Raw genomic sequence first — 16,965 nt, forward strand, 5'->3', positions numbered from 1 at the left:
CAGGAAGAAGGGCCTTTCCATGCAGACAGAAGTCAAAGCACAAAGGCATAATGTCACAGAAGGGTCAGGGCTATTTTCACTTAATAAATGTCATGAACATTTAAGACAGAATGATATGCAGCAGAGAGGAGGCAACTGGATAAATCCTATTGTTGCTCTACATGATACTGATAAATTAGTTTCTATGGTACAGATTTTTGATCCTGGCAAAGAGAGCTGGGTCTATTTTTTAAAAAGTGTCCTCTCAGTAGATATCTTTTATTGATTAGGGACATAGTTTAACATCCTATTTTTGGATTGTCTATTATGTTTGTTTCCTTTTCACTTTGTTTTTTGTTTTGTTTTGATTTCCTTTTCACTTTGAATGCTGGAGCAAATACAGTCCATTTTACTCTGGCCAAGCCAGTTTCACCTCCTTATTTATGCCCAGAGACAGCACATTGTGGTTTTAGTTTTGCTTCTAAGACAGAAAATTCGTTCTCTGCCTCTGTCTCTCCACACACATACATGTATACTTTTTAAATTCTCCATATTTTACGGAGAAGTTGATAATAAGTCACATAACATCAGAGTCTTAACCAATACAACTTGAGGATCAAATGGATAATTAATACATTAATACCTACTGTTAAAATCCATATTGACATGACATAAAACTATCCTGTGATAAAACCAGCAGTATAGGACCTTCCTTCTTTTTGAGTAATTGATTTTGCAAATGACAAGTAACAGAAGCTAATAGGTATCTGGGATCTCTGAAAAAGCTGCTGCTAATGCTCTCTGGCTCGGCTGCTTTTTGAAGCAGCAGTTCTCTAAGAGGTGAAGGGCTCAGAGTGAGATTCCCTATTAGAAAACAGTACAAGCCACATGCAGGTCTGCACCCGAGGAGCTACTGTTGCTATTCTTTCACATAGTTGCAATCTTTAATCTTAACCAACAATGTCATATTTGGGAAGGGGTACAAGGACAGCACTGGGACAATTTGCTCAAGGTTATTTTAATCCTTCACTTAGATCTGTGCTGACAAGTCTGAAAGTAGAGACCTCTTGACAGTTTTCAGCACCTGATTGGCCTCTCTGGTTAGAGCCTAAAAAGACTGGCCTATTTATTTCTACGAGAATATTCTGTAACAAGTCTGTAGTCAGGTCTGGGTATTATGATTATGGAGTTGGGAAGTGGGATGTGAGGATGAGGAAAGGAGGAAATGTTTCTACCACCATGGCCAGTGATGGCGATGGGGATGACTGAGGAATAAATATTCCTGTCCTCATCCAGACTTAGAGATGACCGGGCTCTCAGCTTACAGTGGATCTGGGATGGTTGTGTGATCCTCTGGTCATCTTGGCAATGTTCCCTTTGGAGAACCTCCACAGATGTACCATCATCTGTGCATATGTGGCTAGCATATTGCCTGGAGGCAAGAAAGGCAGGCTCTAGAAAGAAATACAGCTTGCTTTTAAAGAAACTGCATTATACTTGGAATTAACAACCCATGTTTGAGAAGCAAGATTTGTAAGAAATCTGGATTATATTGAAACTTGAGAAGGAGAGGCCATGGGGGTCAATCTTCTTTGCAGGTCCACATGGCTTCCTCTACCATGCCTCCTGTCTTGCGTGGATAGGTTTGTGTTTTGTTGCTGACTCTCCATATACGGAGCTTCAGAGAAGCCACTGCATTATTTAGCAATGTTCTAGTTGCGCTGGGGGCCAAGTTGTGTTACTTTAATGTCTAGAGACTTAAAGAACAATCAGAAGGCAGTTAACTTCAAGCTAATCAAACTGGTTTTTCAAGGACCATGATGCAACGAGTACCTGCAATGGTGATTACAGTAGAGGGAATCGGATGTTCTCTAGCATGAACTTTCCGGAAGACAGGTTGGCCTAGCGAAAAGGATAGGCAGAAAATCAGCAGGATGGACTGTGTTGGTTTACCACCAGAGCTTTGTGGAATTAGTAAGCTAAACATCACACCCAGATGCACATATCACAAGCAGTGTTAGTTTGGGGTTTGAGTAGTTAGAGGCCACTCCTATGGAGGCTGCAGAAGTGAGCAAATAAATGGGTCAAGTGTTCTATGAGTCAAACCAGATTATGTGAATGAGCCACATACTCCTTGGGAGGGGATGCAGCTAGATTCCTGCAGGCATCTGAAGTGGAGTATTCTTGTCCTTCAAGTTATTGCTTCTAGAGGCATCATGAAACAACGGAAAGCACTTAGTACAATGACAGGTAACCTGGTTTGGAAGCCTATTGGTGCCAATGACATGGCCTTGAGCAGGCCATTTCCCCAGTTTTCCCACCTGTAAATGGGGATAGTAGTACCTGCTCCATCAGTATCACAGGTTTGTTTGAGGGTTGAGTAACATAGCATCTGGGAACATGCTTATTTATTTCCTGAGCAGTCCGAACAGGAGAATGTTTAATATACTGTAGGTGTTGCAAGGGTATGCTATCATCACAGTAACTGTGGGGGTACTTAGGCCGAGAGTCTTCATTAAACTCCTGGCTCAGCTGGCTGCCAAATCTACCTGCTGCTGGCTTCTAGAACTAAGCTGAGAATTGTGAGACTGGGACTTGGTGCCAACTCTGCCATATGCTTGCCATCTAAATTTGGGGAAAGCATTTCTCTTCTCTGAGACTCAGTTTCCTCAATTGTAAATGAAGCCAAAGTTAAAAAGGATTTGTTCCTCTACCTTAGGTACTGTAGTGATTGAAATGTCTTAAACTCTCAGAATTTTCATACTTTGGCTTTCTTAAACGGCCATGGACCTTGTTAAATCTATATGATGACCATAATATATTTGGGAGAGCAACCTTTAAAGAACTATATTGATTTTTAATTTATAACTTTATGGGGGATCCCTGGGTGGCTCAGTGGTTAAGTGCCTGCCTTCGGCCCAGGGAGTGATCCTGGAGTCCCGGGATTGAGTCCCACATCAGGCTCCCTGCATGGAGCCTGCTTCTCCCTCTGCCTGTGTCTCTGCATCTCTCTCTCTCTCTCTGTCTCTCTGTCTCTCTCTCGTCTCTCATGAATAAATAAATCAAATCTTTAAAAAAATTTAAACTCTATGACTACCTGTTTGGGGAATTAGACAAACAGATTGAACCAGAATACTTAATTTTATTAAACAATCCAAATTAATGGGCTCTAGTTTTCCCCTTTGGGGCCCCCCCTACATGTTTCATTTGACTGGAATTCACACTGATGGCATTAATAGGACATATCTGGACTTTGGATTGCCAACGGGTTAAGATAGAGGTAGGAATAAAGAGATTGAAAGGGAGGACATGAAAGACATCAAATGGCTGTGGACTTAAAGTCAGAGGGCCAGAACCCTAGATGGGTTATGTGGGGGTAGATTGATTAATCACTTTCAACCTTCATTTCCTCCCTATAAGTGAGAACAGTAAAATCTTACTCTGCAAGGCTGAAGATTAAATTATATAATGAATAAGAAATGCTTTACAAACTCTAACAAGCTATAATGTATAGGGGGTTATTATGTTATATGGCTAAAAGGGCAAGGGACAATGAGGTCAGAGGTTCCAACAGGGCCTTTCAACGAGGCAAGGTCTAGGAGCAACACGCAAAGATTTGCAAATTCCAAAATCACCTCCAGCACTTAATGTCCACAACTAATGAAATCTCTGAAATATATTGGGCTGTGGACCAAATGACTTTTTCAATTTCCATATATCCTGCTTCAAATTTAGATTTTCACACTTAGCTGCACAAGACCACATAAAAGCTGCAGGCAGTGTCCAAGGGCTAGATTAATTCTTCTCTATTGCCCCTACATCTCAAAGCCTTGACTTCAAAGCTTCAAATTGACTTCAAAGAAAAGTTCTTTAGACTTAAAGCTGCTTTTCACTGTGTAGACCTAAGTTTTAGAAACTTCCCCAGGGCATCTGTATATATAGAGTGGATCCCAGGCTTTCTGACCTGGACTGGGAGAAGAAGGGTCATACACAGTGAGAAGAACAGGCCAATGTAGAAATTCCCAGAGAGCTTTAGAACATTATCTTGTTCTAACTGTATCAATTTCAAGTGTTGGGAAGAGATGGCAACAATAGAAAAGCTGTTATTTCAAATTGAAGCCATTAAGAAAGAACTTAACGAACTAAGTATATGAAATGATAGAAATATTTGGAGGAAGTGATTCTGTTCTCTCAAATGCAAGATATGTCCACAGCAGGAAATGTTGGACACGACTGGACAGATATTCTAAAACATGATATGAACAGTTTCTGAGAAAATAAAACTAGGATTCTGTTATTACCTAGATACTTAAAAGGGAAGATACTTCAAGTGATGTGGAAGGAAGGCCCTAAAAGCAAAATTCTGACATATTCAATAAGGAAAACAGGAAAATATCTAAATACATCAATGCATTTTAACAAGGCTTTCTATAGCCAAAGATTTTTAGTGAAGATCTCATTATCAGGCTGCATAGTGCTGAAGATGCTGCTAGACACTACAATATTTCTACAATGTTTAGCTTTTTTCTTTCTAATTACTTCAGAAGCCATGAAGGCTGCTTTGCCCAATTTCCACCTCCCTCAAATCTCACAAGGATAACCAACTTATTGGGTGCCAGGAATAGAATATTTCCAAGAAGGCTTCAGTGAGTTAAAATGATGGGATGAGAAAAAGAAGATAACAATTTTTAAAATAAATATAAATTCCTGCATTATGTTTAAAAATAGCATCTTCAGCAGTGCACAATCAGGGAGATTTGACCTGGGAGAGAGCTTCAGCTGGTTCAGATTTTAAAAATCCTCTACTAGGGCTTGTCCTGTTAACATTTTCATCCTTTTCAATTTGCATGTCTCTGAGAGAGTGTGGATCATTTTGCCATTACATGTGGTGTTGGGAGAGAAACACTGGAGAGAAAAGAGCCCCTGTGAAATTGCTCTTATTCAGAAAGTTCTACTTTGGACAGAAGCATGTTGGAACTACCTAATAATGAATTTACAAGAACAGTGGTTTAATTAACCCTCAACTTCCCTACCACGGCATTTGCAAAAATTGGAATTTTAAGGAGCATTTCCTTCCTTAAATATTTTCGTTCAGCTGATTTCAGAAAAAAATAATTACAGAAGTGATATCTCCACAATATATCAGAAAATGCCGTGGCCATTAGGATGTCTTTAGAGATATCGTCAACCTGCAGCTTCAGACACATTACCCCTGCCATTTGATATTTCTCTCTCTAAATCTGCATAGATGATTCTGAAAGAATGGGAAAATACTTAGTGTCAAAAGAGAGGAAACTGTAAGGAGACACCTCCTTCTGTACACAAGAAAATAACTTTAGAGTTGTACTAAGTATTGTGACTTACACAGGCTGGATACCAGTATGAATTTAAGAGTTTTAAACTTTTTGAGTGGCATCTTGGGTTTGTATAGAGCACTTTGTAATGCACTTCAAGTGCTCATGTTAATAATGCTTGAATTTCCCAAAGGGGCTCAGATTGGTGTCCTGGGATGAGGGGAAGGGACTGCTCTGTTCCCTGTCAACAGCACATCATGTATTATTAGGAGCTGAAGTTTGGGCCATGGAACAGTCCTGGATGTCAGTTGCTAAGTTTCCTTGAGGCCAGCAATTGTCTTATTTAGTCTGGTGCTCTGAAGCATATAGCCGAATATGCCACACATCATCAGTGCTATATGGATATTTACAAATAGACCAGTATCAAAATGTGAACAATTACAGGTTCTCCATACAAATTTGTTTGTACATAAATACAACACACAGTTAATGTGTAAAATGTTAAATGTGTAAAATCAGCAAAAGCACACCATGTGCCACAGCTAAATGTTAAGGTAGGTTACGTAAAATGTGGTTTTGGTTTGATTTTTTAAAGGCATTTGGGGGAAATGAAGAACATTTAAAAAAAAAAAACTGTCTTACCATACAGGTATTTTCCTTCATTAAAAGAAAATAAAAAATGAGAAATGATTTTTAAAAATGTAAACAACATATGGCAAAAACAGAAAGCAAAACAAAAATTGACGTCATTAGCTTTAAAAATTCCTACCTGTTATTGTGAAGCCACCTAAAAAAGAAAAAAGAATAAATGTTACAATTTATTTAACTTACATGCTAAATAACAAATACCTGTGACATTGGACTGCCTGACCACCCATCCAAGATACAAAAACTTGCCAGATAATATTTACAATTATGAAAGATCTGAAAATATTCATTCATGATCTAATCACTACTCATTCTTTTAAGATTAATGGGATTTAGTGCACAAATTTAATTCTTGTGCATCCCTGAGCAATCACTGGTTTTTAAAAAAGATTGTATAAACTAAAAATGGAATATAAGCTATCTAACCTACACAAAAATGAGGTAATGGCCCTAAACAACAATCTTGCTAGTAAATCAATAGAAATAAAAGTCAGAAAACTACTGTATCACCTGACATTCATGGAAAATCACCCAGAGAAATGGAAAGGAAATGGAAGAAATGAAATGCTTACCAAGCTCATTCAATAACAGGGCTGTGAAGGAAACAGACAAAGACAACACAGAATAAGAGACCAGATGAATAATGAAAGTAAGAGGAATATCAGCAGAAAGAAATCCAGGCAGATTTGATTCCAGTGGTAGGAAGCCACTGCTAACATGGGTGCATCCCAAGGAAATGTGACAATGGGAATTTTCCAATAAACAATCCCAACACTGATTTTTTTTAATGTGTGTGACTGATATATATGTATACAATTCACCTCATCTCTTATTTTTTGGCATTTAATAAAACATTTCTACTATATATGTTTACATATAGTATGTATATCTATCTAGTTTACCAATAGAGTAGAAACGTTTTATGAAGTTAATCTTAACCTCATTTGAGTGAGTCTTCCTCATTAAACATTGCCCAGGAGTTACTGACTTCAACATATGGAAGTCTTAAATCATCCAGGATCTCAGGTGTTATACCTTTTGTTCAATGAAAACAGATAAAACATCTCAGGAAACTCCATTTTGGCTGCCCTGCCTGAAGGGGACTTTGGCCCAAGATCTGGAGGTTCTATTTTGTATGGTATTCCTTGGCCCTCAAGTAATGTTTCTTAAATCCTCAAAACTTGAGTCCCAGGAATTAGCACTTATTTGTGTGTCCTTATCTATGACTTCTGCATATTATAACTGGACAACCACTATACTTCTTGTGGACACATAGATCCATGGACACTGACAAGGCAGGCTAGAGGAGAAGACATCCATAATTTGTCTTCCAGGTTAGGTGCTTTAAACCCAGGGTATACAGTAGCACTTTATTTTGGTGAAAGCTTCCCAGCTAAACATATTATATAAATTTCTTCAGTAGATGTGGAGGGAAATGCTACAATTATGTTTTCAGCCCCATTTTGCTGCTAATGGTAGTGGCATTAGAGGATACTTTATAAAAGAAGTTAGTATTTTATTTGTAGTTCCAAGAAACCACTTGGAGGGTGTGAACCACATAGTGCTATCAAGGAATTTTAATTTGCTTTTACATGGGGGCATATTTTACTAAAATGACAATTGAAAGAGCCATATCCAAGATACTCTTCCTTTATATAAAAAAGAGTGTTTTGGAGGAATACATTTAGAAGTGCTTTTTTCCTGTATATTAATAAGGCACTTTTGATCCCAGCTTTGTAAGAAATCAACTCGGTTTTCTAAAGTGTCTTTTTCTTCTGCCTACTGCCTAAGAAACATATGAAACAGGCTGCATTAAAATGGGTCCCCAGTGCTCCTTTCTCCATCATTCCAAAAGGCTCCTGTTACCATTTATGACATGAGTAGGTCAGAGACATACATTTCTTTTCTTTTTTTTTTTCTGATGGACTCTGAAGTCCATCAGTGAGTTTCTTACAAATGTGAGATTAAATTCCCCCAAATGTTGTGTCAATATAGGAATTAGTCCTATATTTTGACATTTTTCCTTACATGTAAAAGTCTAAATTTTTTACAAAGTGGTCCATCTGATCAACTTCTATGCTAGTCATCAATTGTTCAGATGCAATGAGTAAGAGCTATTCATGTGTAGTATGCCCATTTTACATATAATTACATAATCTCTTTAAAATGGCCACTATTAGAGGATAATTGTAGGAAGCCTTTGTAATAATTCAACATAAAAAATTATCTTTAAGGGTGGTATAAAATTCTTGTCCTTCCTTATCAAAAATAGGCCATAGAAAATAGGAATAAGTCAAAGAGGAAAAGAAATTGGCTTCTTTGTTCAAATATTGTCCTTAAAATATATAAGTACAAATCAACTAAAAAGAAATCTAGTTGTAAGGACACTGCCGTTTATTTTTTTTCTTTTTTTAACTATGCATGTTAGAAATTTGTCAATTCTATAAGGACCAAAACATTTTGGAGCATAAGGCTGGCTAGGCCATAAGCAAGGGCTAAATTCTTCCTGAAGGAACATATCATTCCTACTAAAGAAGATTTGTAGGACTATAGTTTGCTACATCTGGTCCCTTTGAAATGTCATATTTGATGGTATAAAATATCGTAGGCCAAAATGAATGCTAGAATGTGGATAACACTACTCTCCTAGGATCTTTGTTCTATTAAATATATATTATTTGAAAACTGGATTGTCTAAAGAAGCATAATTATTGAATTCTTCTGAAAGTTCCTATTAGCTGCCATTTGACTCCTCTGTCACTACTCATAGGTATTAAGTAGTCTTTATCACTAACATTCAAAGGGAGATTTAGAAGTTGGAAGAATATTCTAGAATGATCCCTGAGTAGTAAATAACTGAACACAGAAATCATGCTTTTAGATCATTCCTTCTGAATTACAGAAATCCCTCATGTATTTCTTAAATCTGGTTTCAATCAACGTTAGTGGGCATTTCTTGAAGAAAATGGGCATTGCTGGGTGCACTTGTGGATTAGGGAAGGGAGATGAAACTGTTAAAGCTTCAAAGGAAATGAAGGATAGTACTTGGAGCCGAGGAAGAGGAGAGAGTTAAGTGTGAGAGTAGGAGACACGGAGAGAGAAGAGTACAATTTCTCGCTGGTATGTCTTTGTATACTCTCACACCTTTCATTCCTCTTCTTATCCATTTTGGTTCCTCAAGCACAAGGGAGAAACTGCACTCTTTCTCATATTCCTCACGGTCAAATATTCTAATGGTAATGATCTTCCTGTGGGAACACAAGACAAAGGCAAAACAAATGGTTGGAGTCACACGCTCATGCTAGGTGTTCACCAAGCTGCATGTTACTGTGATGTTATGCAGGGAGAACTGGCAACACATGGACCTCCAGAAGTATGTAATAGGGCATCATGGCTACTCTCAGCTGGCCCCCTGTGAGGTCTTCTCATTCACCACTTTTGCACATTCTTCCTGCTTCCATTTGGTGTCAGGAAGCACCCCAACTTAGGAAGAGAAATCAGAAAGTTGGCTTCATTTTGGCATGGCGAGTATTAGCACCACCTTTCCCAGAAATGGAGGCCTGATTGGCTGTGTTGAAAATTCCTATCTTGGACCTGCAATGTGCAGAGTGGCCCAAGTGGCCGATGGAGCCCACAGTGGCCCTGGGGCGAGATCTATGCCCTGTTACATAGGCGGAGGGATGTGTGTGTTGTGAGTCATGTCTGAAGAGTGCAGGCATCCAGGGGTGGCACAGGCCAGCAGAAGCTGTTGGGCTCAGCCCTGGAGCAGCTCCCCCACCTTTCTTCTCACTCATCTCCACCAGGCGGGGCTCTCCAATCTCAAGGAAGAAGGTCTTGTTTTTCTCATACTCCTCATCATCAATTACCTTGACTGATATTGTTTTGCTGAAACAGAGAAGAATAGAAATTGACGTACAAGGGGAAGAGGAAAGAGAAGAGAAGGGACATAGAGAAGAGGAAAGCAAGGTTAACGAGCTGCACTTCCAAACGGCAACTGAGAAACGTCTGTACTGTGACTTTGTTCTTCCAGAATGGGTATGGGGTAGGTCTGAAGGACCGAGAGGTTACCCAACGTACCCCTGCCCAAGGTCATGGAATGATTTTAGAAAATATATAGCACACAGGTCATGACTGAGAGGTTCATCATCATCATGAGAAGGAAAAGCAGAAGAACACAGATCACAATAATAAGAAAAGAAAAAATATATTTATTTAGTAAATGCCTTAAACTGTAGGATTCTCTGAGCTGTGCCCTGGAATTCACTCCTTTAGAACAAATCATTAAATCAGATCAAAATATCAACAGAGGTTACCTGTGAGTGATAGGCTTATGGGTCTTTTTTTTTTTTTTTTTTTGCCTTCATTCTGCTTTACTGTATTTCCAAATGTAATATTTTTGTAATAAAATTACAAATTTATTAAAGTAATAAATGTATAAGACCATCACAAAATAAAATCACGGCAGCCTGGGTGGCTCAGCTGTTTAGCACCGACTTTGGCCCAGGGCGTGATCCTGGAGACCAGGGATCGAGTCCCACATTGGGTTCCCTGCATGGAACCTGCTTCTCCCTCTGCCTGTGTCTCTGCCTCTCTCTCTCTCTGTCTCTCTCTCTCTCTCTCTGTGTCTCTCATGAATAAATTTAAAAAATAAATAAAAATAAAAAAATAAACCAAAATAAAATCAAACTCTTTTATCTTGTCCCACCCAATGTCCTAGAATCAAACTCTTAATTCAGGCTGGCAGATTTTCCACCTAGATCACAAGGGGAAGATGTTCATATTTTATTTGCCTTTATAAAGATGAAAGCTGAGGGCTCCCAAGAGCTGTTTTGAAAGGTGGGGGGTGTGGAGTCATGATGTTATAGTTATTTTCATCCCTCCAAAGCTGAGTTTCAACTTTGACAAAATATACTATTTACACTACTTTCCAACTTCACCCATACAGCAAGGCATTTAGCTAAAAATTTTCCCATAATCTATTCATTAGCGCTTCTAGCCTTAGGGTCCTCTGGTTGTGAGTGACTGGTAGACAGTACGACAAATGCAAATATTACACAAATCTCAATTTCCCATAAGCCTGATGACTCTGAAAATAAATCTAATAATGTCACCTTCTAAGTAATAAGGGCTTAATTACTTCCTATATTACCACTTACTCAGAGGCCCCAAAACACTTGTTTGCCCTTGAAAATTTTTTTTTCTGGGAACACTGGCCAAGAACATTTCTGACTAAAGTTTTTGAAACAATCAGTTTACATAGACACATAGTTTTAAAGTCATGGACATTATTTAGTTTTGGTGAAATTTTCTAGGTCTTCTAGAAAGAAATTAGTTTGCAATTTTTTTTTTTTTTAAGAGAGGGAGAGGGGCTTGGGGAAAAGGAGAGCACATCTTAAGCTGACCATAGAGCCCAATGTGGGGCTTGATCTCATGACCCTGAGATTATGATCTGAGCCAAAATCCAGAGTCAGACATTTAACTGACTGAGCCACCCAGGTACCCTTTTTTCCCTTAAATTTTAAATTATTGATCAAAGCCATCAAGTTTCATATAAATGAAGATGTAAGAAATGATACATGTGCTCTTTATTTCAGAAATGAATTTGACATTATAAATGAAATCAGGGATCCGGGTGGCTCAGCAGTTTAGCACCTGCCTTGGGCCCAGGGCATGATCCTGGAGTCCCGGGATCGAGTCCCACATTAGGCTCCCTGCATGGAGCCTCCTTCTCCCTCTACCTGTGTCTCTGCCTCTCTCTCTCTCTCTCTGTGTCATGAATAAATAAAATCTTTATTTTTTTTTAAATCTTTAAATAAACAAACAAATAAATAAATGAAATCAAATTTACTCTACAGAAACCTGCCAAAAGTATATCCTCTTTGTCATCAAACTTATGCATTTGGGATATTGATTTCTATCTTCCTGTCTTATAAACTATAGTTGTACATCTCTCCTAAAGCAATCAGCCATTAGACCAAGTGTGGAAAAGTATTGATGGGCATTAGAATGGCTGGGCCATGCTACCATCTTGTGGACATCATGACCCAATACTTGTTATCAAGGCACTTCATGATAGGGTACATTAAGATGGATTTCATGTTGCAATGCTCTTACTTATATTACCTAAAAACATTTGACTTCTTTATCTCCATCTTGTACCCCCAACCCCTCCTGTATCTCATCACATATTTTATTAGATTGCATACATAGAGTGCAGGAGAGATGGTTGGAGTAGCCTGGCTAACAGGGTGAGCCTTTGTTTAGAAAAGGCTTACCTGTTTTACTCCCAAAGAGCAACATGACCACACATTCAGAAATAAATAGAAACAACCAAATAACATTGTTTCTTATTCTTGGCAAATCCAATCCTCTATTGTCTTAATAGCTTTATTTTCTACACTCTGAGTAGCTGATGAGTGTCAGAAATATGAAGCCCCACACAATTTGTTTGTATAATAAGATAAGCACTGAAATTTTATCTTTAGATTATTTATTGTTTATTGGATCATAATCCTTAGAGATTCCATATTTGATAACCGTGACACTGGAATATCAAAGAAGAAAAAAGGAACCAGTACCTCTGTAGGTGCCTGGCAAAGACACCTAAAATAGATGGGATTTGCATAATGGCGTATTATTTGAAAATCATTAATAATACTATCAGCAGTGTCCTTGACAGGAGAAGCCATTAAATTGTAAATTGATTTTGGTGCTCTTGCATAGTAAAACTATTAATAGGAGACTTGCTTATTAAAGGAACTTTCAGTCAATTTAAAGAGACAGGATGAAGTCAATCCTTAAGAATTAGCCCTTTGAATCAAGAGAGGGAAAAATCAGAAGCGATTGCTAATGTTCACCTTTGGCTTCTCTCCTCAGCAAAGGTATCAAAGGTGAAATTAACCAATGTAATTTTTAAAGGAAATATCCTTAGGCTGTCTCTTGCTCACTTCCCAAAGTCTAATGCCACTTCTTCCATCACATGGGAAATTACAGGAGATGGGGCACATTTGGTGAGGACTCCAGTTATACTAGTTTGATAATCAGCAGAAGCACACCTCTGTTCCTCACAATTCTGCACTGAGTATAGAATGTCAAGGATTGAAGGGACTTTAAGGGCCCTACCATTTGTACCCTCTCCCCCGCTACCCTTGCCCCTCCCACATTGCCACACCAATCCTATATTCATGGGGCTTTTGCTCTGTCACAAGGACTCTCTTTCCCTGAGAACATAGATTCATGTTGGCTGTTCTTTTGTTCTCTTTATCAACAGGACACAGTGAAGTTTTATTTCTTTAGATTGACAGGTTAACCAAAACAAGAGAACAGTCAGATAGACATAGCCCTTCATCCAATGGCAACTCTTGCACTCTTACAGCCCCAATAAGGAACAAATAGAAAAACTGATGTCATGCGATTTTCAACTACCATAATTATGAAGAAGGTAGTGAGAAGTTTTCACTTGATTTTTGAAACATCTCTCTAAAGTTGAACAGTATGTTTTCTGGAAACCAGCAAAGTAGTTACAAATCTTATAGTAACACTAAGTAATTTCTCAATATGGCCAAAATTTTTATGGAAATATATCTTTGTTCCATTTCTAGGGAAAAAAAGGGATTTGATTTAAAAAGATCAATTTATTTATTGGAAAAATACTGGTCATTCCTTTCTATTTTTTTTTTTTGCAGTGCTTTTTCTTTGGTTATACTAAACCAACATCTACACTTGACTTCTCAGTCGCTTTCTTATCTGATGGGTCTCAAAAGATCTGAACACCTTCCAACATTCTACCAAGGAGTTCATATGTCTGGTGGTGACTCAGGTGGATGGTGGTAAAGGAAAGAAAGAGGTGACTTTATTAGTGGAGGTAAAAAAAAAAAAAACCCACAAAATCTCTTTAACATATATACTGATCTCTCCTCAGTAAGCCAAAGTAACATCAGGACTTCTTTTTCTATTGCAGCCTCGATTTGTCCTCCTGTGGTTTCTTTTTCTCAAGACTGCCCTTGCTGTTGGGAGAAGTGAGGAAAAAATGAGTTTGGAAGGTTAAAGAGAAGAAGAAACTCTCCTTTTAAATCCTCATGCAAAAGATTTTAGTGAGGAGTTAACATATTTAGATACTGCAATGGCTGTTTTAAGAATTATTATTTAAAAAATTAAACTCTCTTTAGGACTAATTAAACTCTCCATGGACCTCTGAGCACTTTACATTTCTTAATTCACCTGTGGTTCATAACAGCCCTAGAAGTAACTTCTGCTACTTATATTCACAGAGGAAACAATGACTCGGAGAAGTCAAATAACTTCTGAGGTCACAAAGTGAGTCTCCTGTAACTGGTTCCAAAGACGGAAACCTTCAATTATATGATGCACAGTTTCCTTATTCATTCAGCTGTGCAGTATCTTTATGACCACTTTAAAGGATCTGGATCATTATTTTAAATTAATATAAAGGTTTATTGTTTTATGTTAACAAGGACTACCTAGATTAGCAATAGAATTTCAACTCTGTTTTTAAAAGGAGAGGAGCACATCTATATGATGATGGCTGTTCTAAAAAGGTGAATCCTTGAGACAGTGGTGAGAAGTAATTGAAAAGTGCCATGAATATGTAGGGGCTCACCAATTCTGAGAGCCACCACCAGTAGCCTCAGCCTCACGGGGAGGTGGGAGGAAGGGGCTTATTAGAACTGCAGAGTCCTAGGATTCACCCCAGACCCTCTATATCAGATCTACATATTAACAAGATACTCATATGATACTATGCATGTTCAAGTTTGAGAAGCATGGTCTAGAGAGGATCTAGAAGCATGTGTTTTTTTAATTAAATCAGATAATGAATTAAGAGGTTGGTAAAACCTGGGCTTGTGTTTTGGAACTGTCTGCATATTAGAATCACATGTGGAGTTTTGCAAATTTTGCATGTAAGGCTGGACCCACTAGAAAGCAGTGAAATCAAACTCTCTGGTTGCGGGGCCCCAAGATGAATATAGTTTTTAAAAGGTTTTCAGGTTGTTCCAATATGCAGCAGGGACTGGCAACTAACTAAAGGAGAGTAAGAATGTATGCCTGATGTTTAAAAGAATGTATTAAATAGATAAAATTGTCAGAAAGAGTCAAAACTAAATTTCAGATATAATTATCAATCTAGACTGGAACATGGTAGAAACATTTTGCTTTGTTCTTCACCAGGGTTCTTTTCTGGATTACATAGAGTATTTAAAATTGTTTTCTCCTCTGAGGAAATGCTGGTCCCCCCAGGTTACCTTAATAGTATAGGTGAGAAAACATTGACAGCAGAGTTTACACTGCTGCAAGAGTGATTTCCTTCCCAACAAAGTGATAGGAAGTCTGGTGATAAGCTTTTACACAATGGAAATTCTATTTGGAGAGTCGAAAAACTATGGATTTCAATTGCCACAGAAGAGAGTGCTCTTCCAAAAAAAAAAAAAAAAAAAAAGAAGAGAGTGCTCACATCTCCACTCTCAGAGAGCTTCTCAGCCATGCCAGTGAAAGACCACTTTTGTGGAACTGAAAACTTTCCTCAGGGCCACCACATTTAGACTCAAGAAAGAAATGACCCAGGATCCATCACATATGAAGGGAAAAGATATGGCAACTTCTCTCATCACAGAGTGATGTCAGCTGGTGAAGCAAATTTGAAATTTTATCCCCAGTACACCTGATGTTAAAAACTTCAAGATAAACTATTACTCAAAACAAACCAACTTAAAAATGGGCTAAGGATCTGACTAGACACTTCTCCAAAGAAAATCAACAAATGGCCAATATGTATATGAAGAGATGCTCAACATCATTAGTTATGGGGAAATGCAAATGAAAGCCACAATGAGATACCAATTCAAACCCACTAAGGGGCTAGAATGAAAAAGATAATAACAAGATTTGTAGAGAATATAGAGAGATTAGAACTCTCACGCTGCTGGCAAGAATGTAAAATGCTGCAACTGCTTTGGAAAAACCTAGCAGTTCCTCAGAAATTTGAATTTAGAGGGATCATATGATCCAGCAATTCTACTTCTAGGTACATACTCAAGAGATTTAAAAACATATGTCCACACAAAAACTTATACATGAAGATTCATGGCAGCATTATTCATGAGAGCCCCAAAGTGGAAACAACCTAAATATCCATCAACTAATGAATGAACATAAAGTGGTCTTAGCTACACAATAGAATATCATTCAACAATAAAAACAGGGATCCCTGGGTGGCGCAGCGGTTTGGCGCCTGCCTTTGGCCTAGGGCGCGATCCTGGAGACCCGGGATCGAATCCCACGTCGGGCTCCCGGTGCATGGAGCCTGCTTCTCCCTCTGCCTATGTCTCTGCCTCTCTCTCTCTCTCTCTCTCTCTGTGACTATCATAAATAAATAAGAATTAAAAAATAAAATCTTTAAAAAAAAAAAATAAAAACAAATGAAATTTTGACACATGCTACGAAAAGGTAGCAGGACATGCCACCCCAGGATATGGCACTTTGACATTTTGATAATGTGGAGATATAGGCACCTGAAAAATAGCAGATGCAGGGAGAGCTTTTCTCTGAACTCCCCTATCTGCCTGAAGACAGTCCGAAAGGAACTCGCTTGTCATAGATCCCCTTCCTGGGAGTGTCATCAGCCATTATCACAAGAGAGGAGACTAGAAATAGTTGCAGCATCCTGACAAACTTTTTCACAAACCATCATACCTCCCATCTGTTCTTCTATGGGTCTCTTCATCTTTCCTAAAAATCATTTACTTTCCCCGAAGAGACCTTTATCCCTTCCCCCTTTCCCTGCTAAGATGGTCTTTAAGTCTACATTTAAAAGACAGAAAAAAAATTTTTATTTATTTATTTTAGAATAGATAGAACATAGCTGGAGGGTCAGAAGGAGAGAGGGAGAATCTCAAGTAGACTCTGGGTGTCCCTCATGTATACATGGGATATACATGTTAATGAATTTGTTTTTTTTTTCTCTTGTATATCTCTTTTATTACATGACCTTAGCCAAGAATTCTGAAAGGTAGAGGGAAAATTATTT

General features: G+C 38.2%; 1 protein-coding gene across 20 annotated transcripts in view; it reads right to left on the reverse strand.

Annotated features, from left to right (window-relative positions):
• The window catches only part of SLC8A1 (solute carrier family 8 member A1), a 376,683-nt gene that overhangs the window by 56,894 nt on the left and 302,824 nt on the right, over positions 1–16,965 (reverse strand). For 7 of the 20 annotated variants that reach the window (XM_025454073.3, XM_049095818.1, XM_025454079.3 and 4 more), the window contains 5 exons: positions 9,700–9,806; positions 6,494–6,514; positions 6,043–6,060; positions 5,916–5,930; positions 1,813–1,881 (listed from right to left, as the gene is read on the reverse strand). In XM_025454073.3, the coding sequence (XP_025309858.1) occupies positions 1,813–1,881; positions 5,916–5,930; positions 6,043–6,060; positions 6,494–6,514; positions 9,700–9,806 (230 nt within the window). Of the gene's footprint in view, positions 1–1,812; positions 1,882–5,915; positions 5,931–6,042; positions 6,061–6,493; positions 6,515–9,065; positions 9,170–9,699; positions 9,807–16,965 lie in introns of all 20 variants that reach the window. The other 13 variants (XM_049095819.1, XM_025454063.3, XM_049095820.1 and 10 more) reach the window with 11 other exon arrangements.

The sequence above is a fragment of the Canis lupus genome, chromosome 17, assembly GCF_003254725.2.
Source record: "Canis lupus dingo isolate Sandy chromosome 17, ASM325472v2, whole genome shotgun sequence".
NCBI classification, from domain to species: Eukaryota; Metazoa; Chordata; class Mammalia; order Carnivora; family Canidae; genus Canis; species Canis lupus.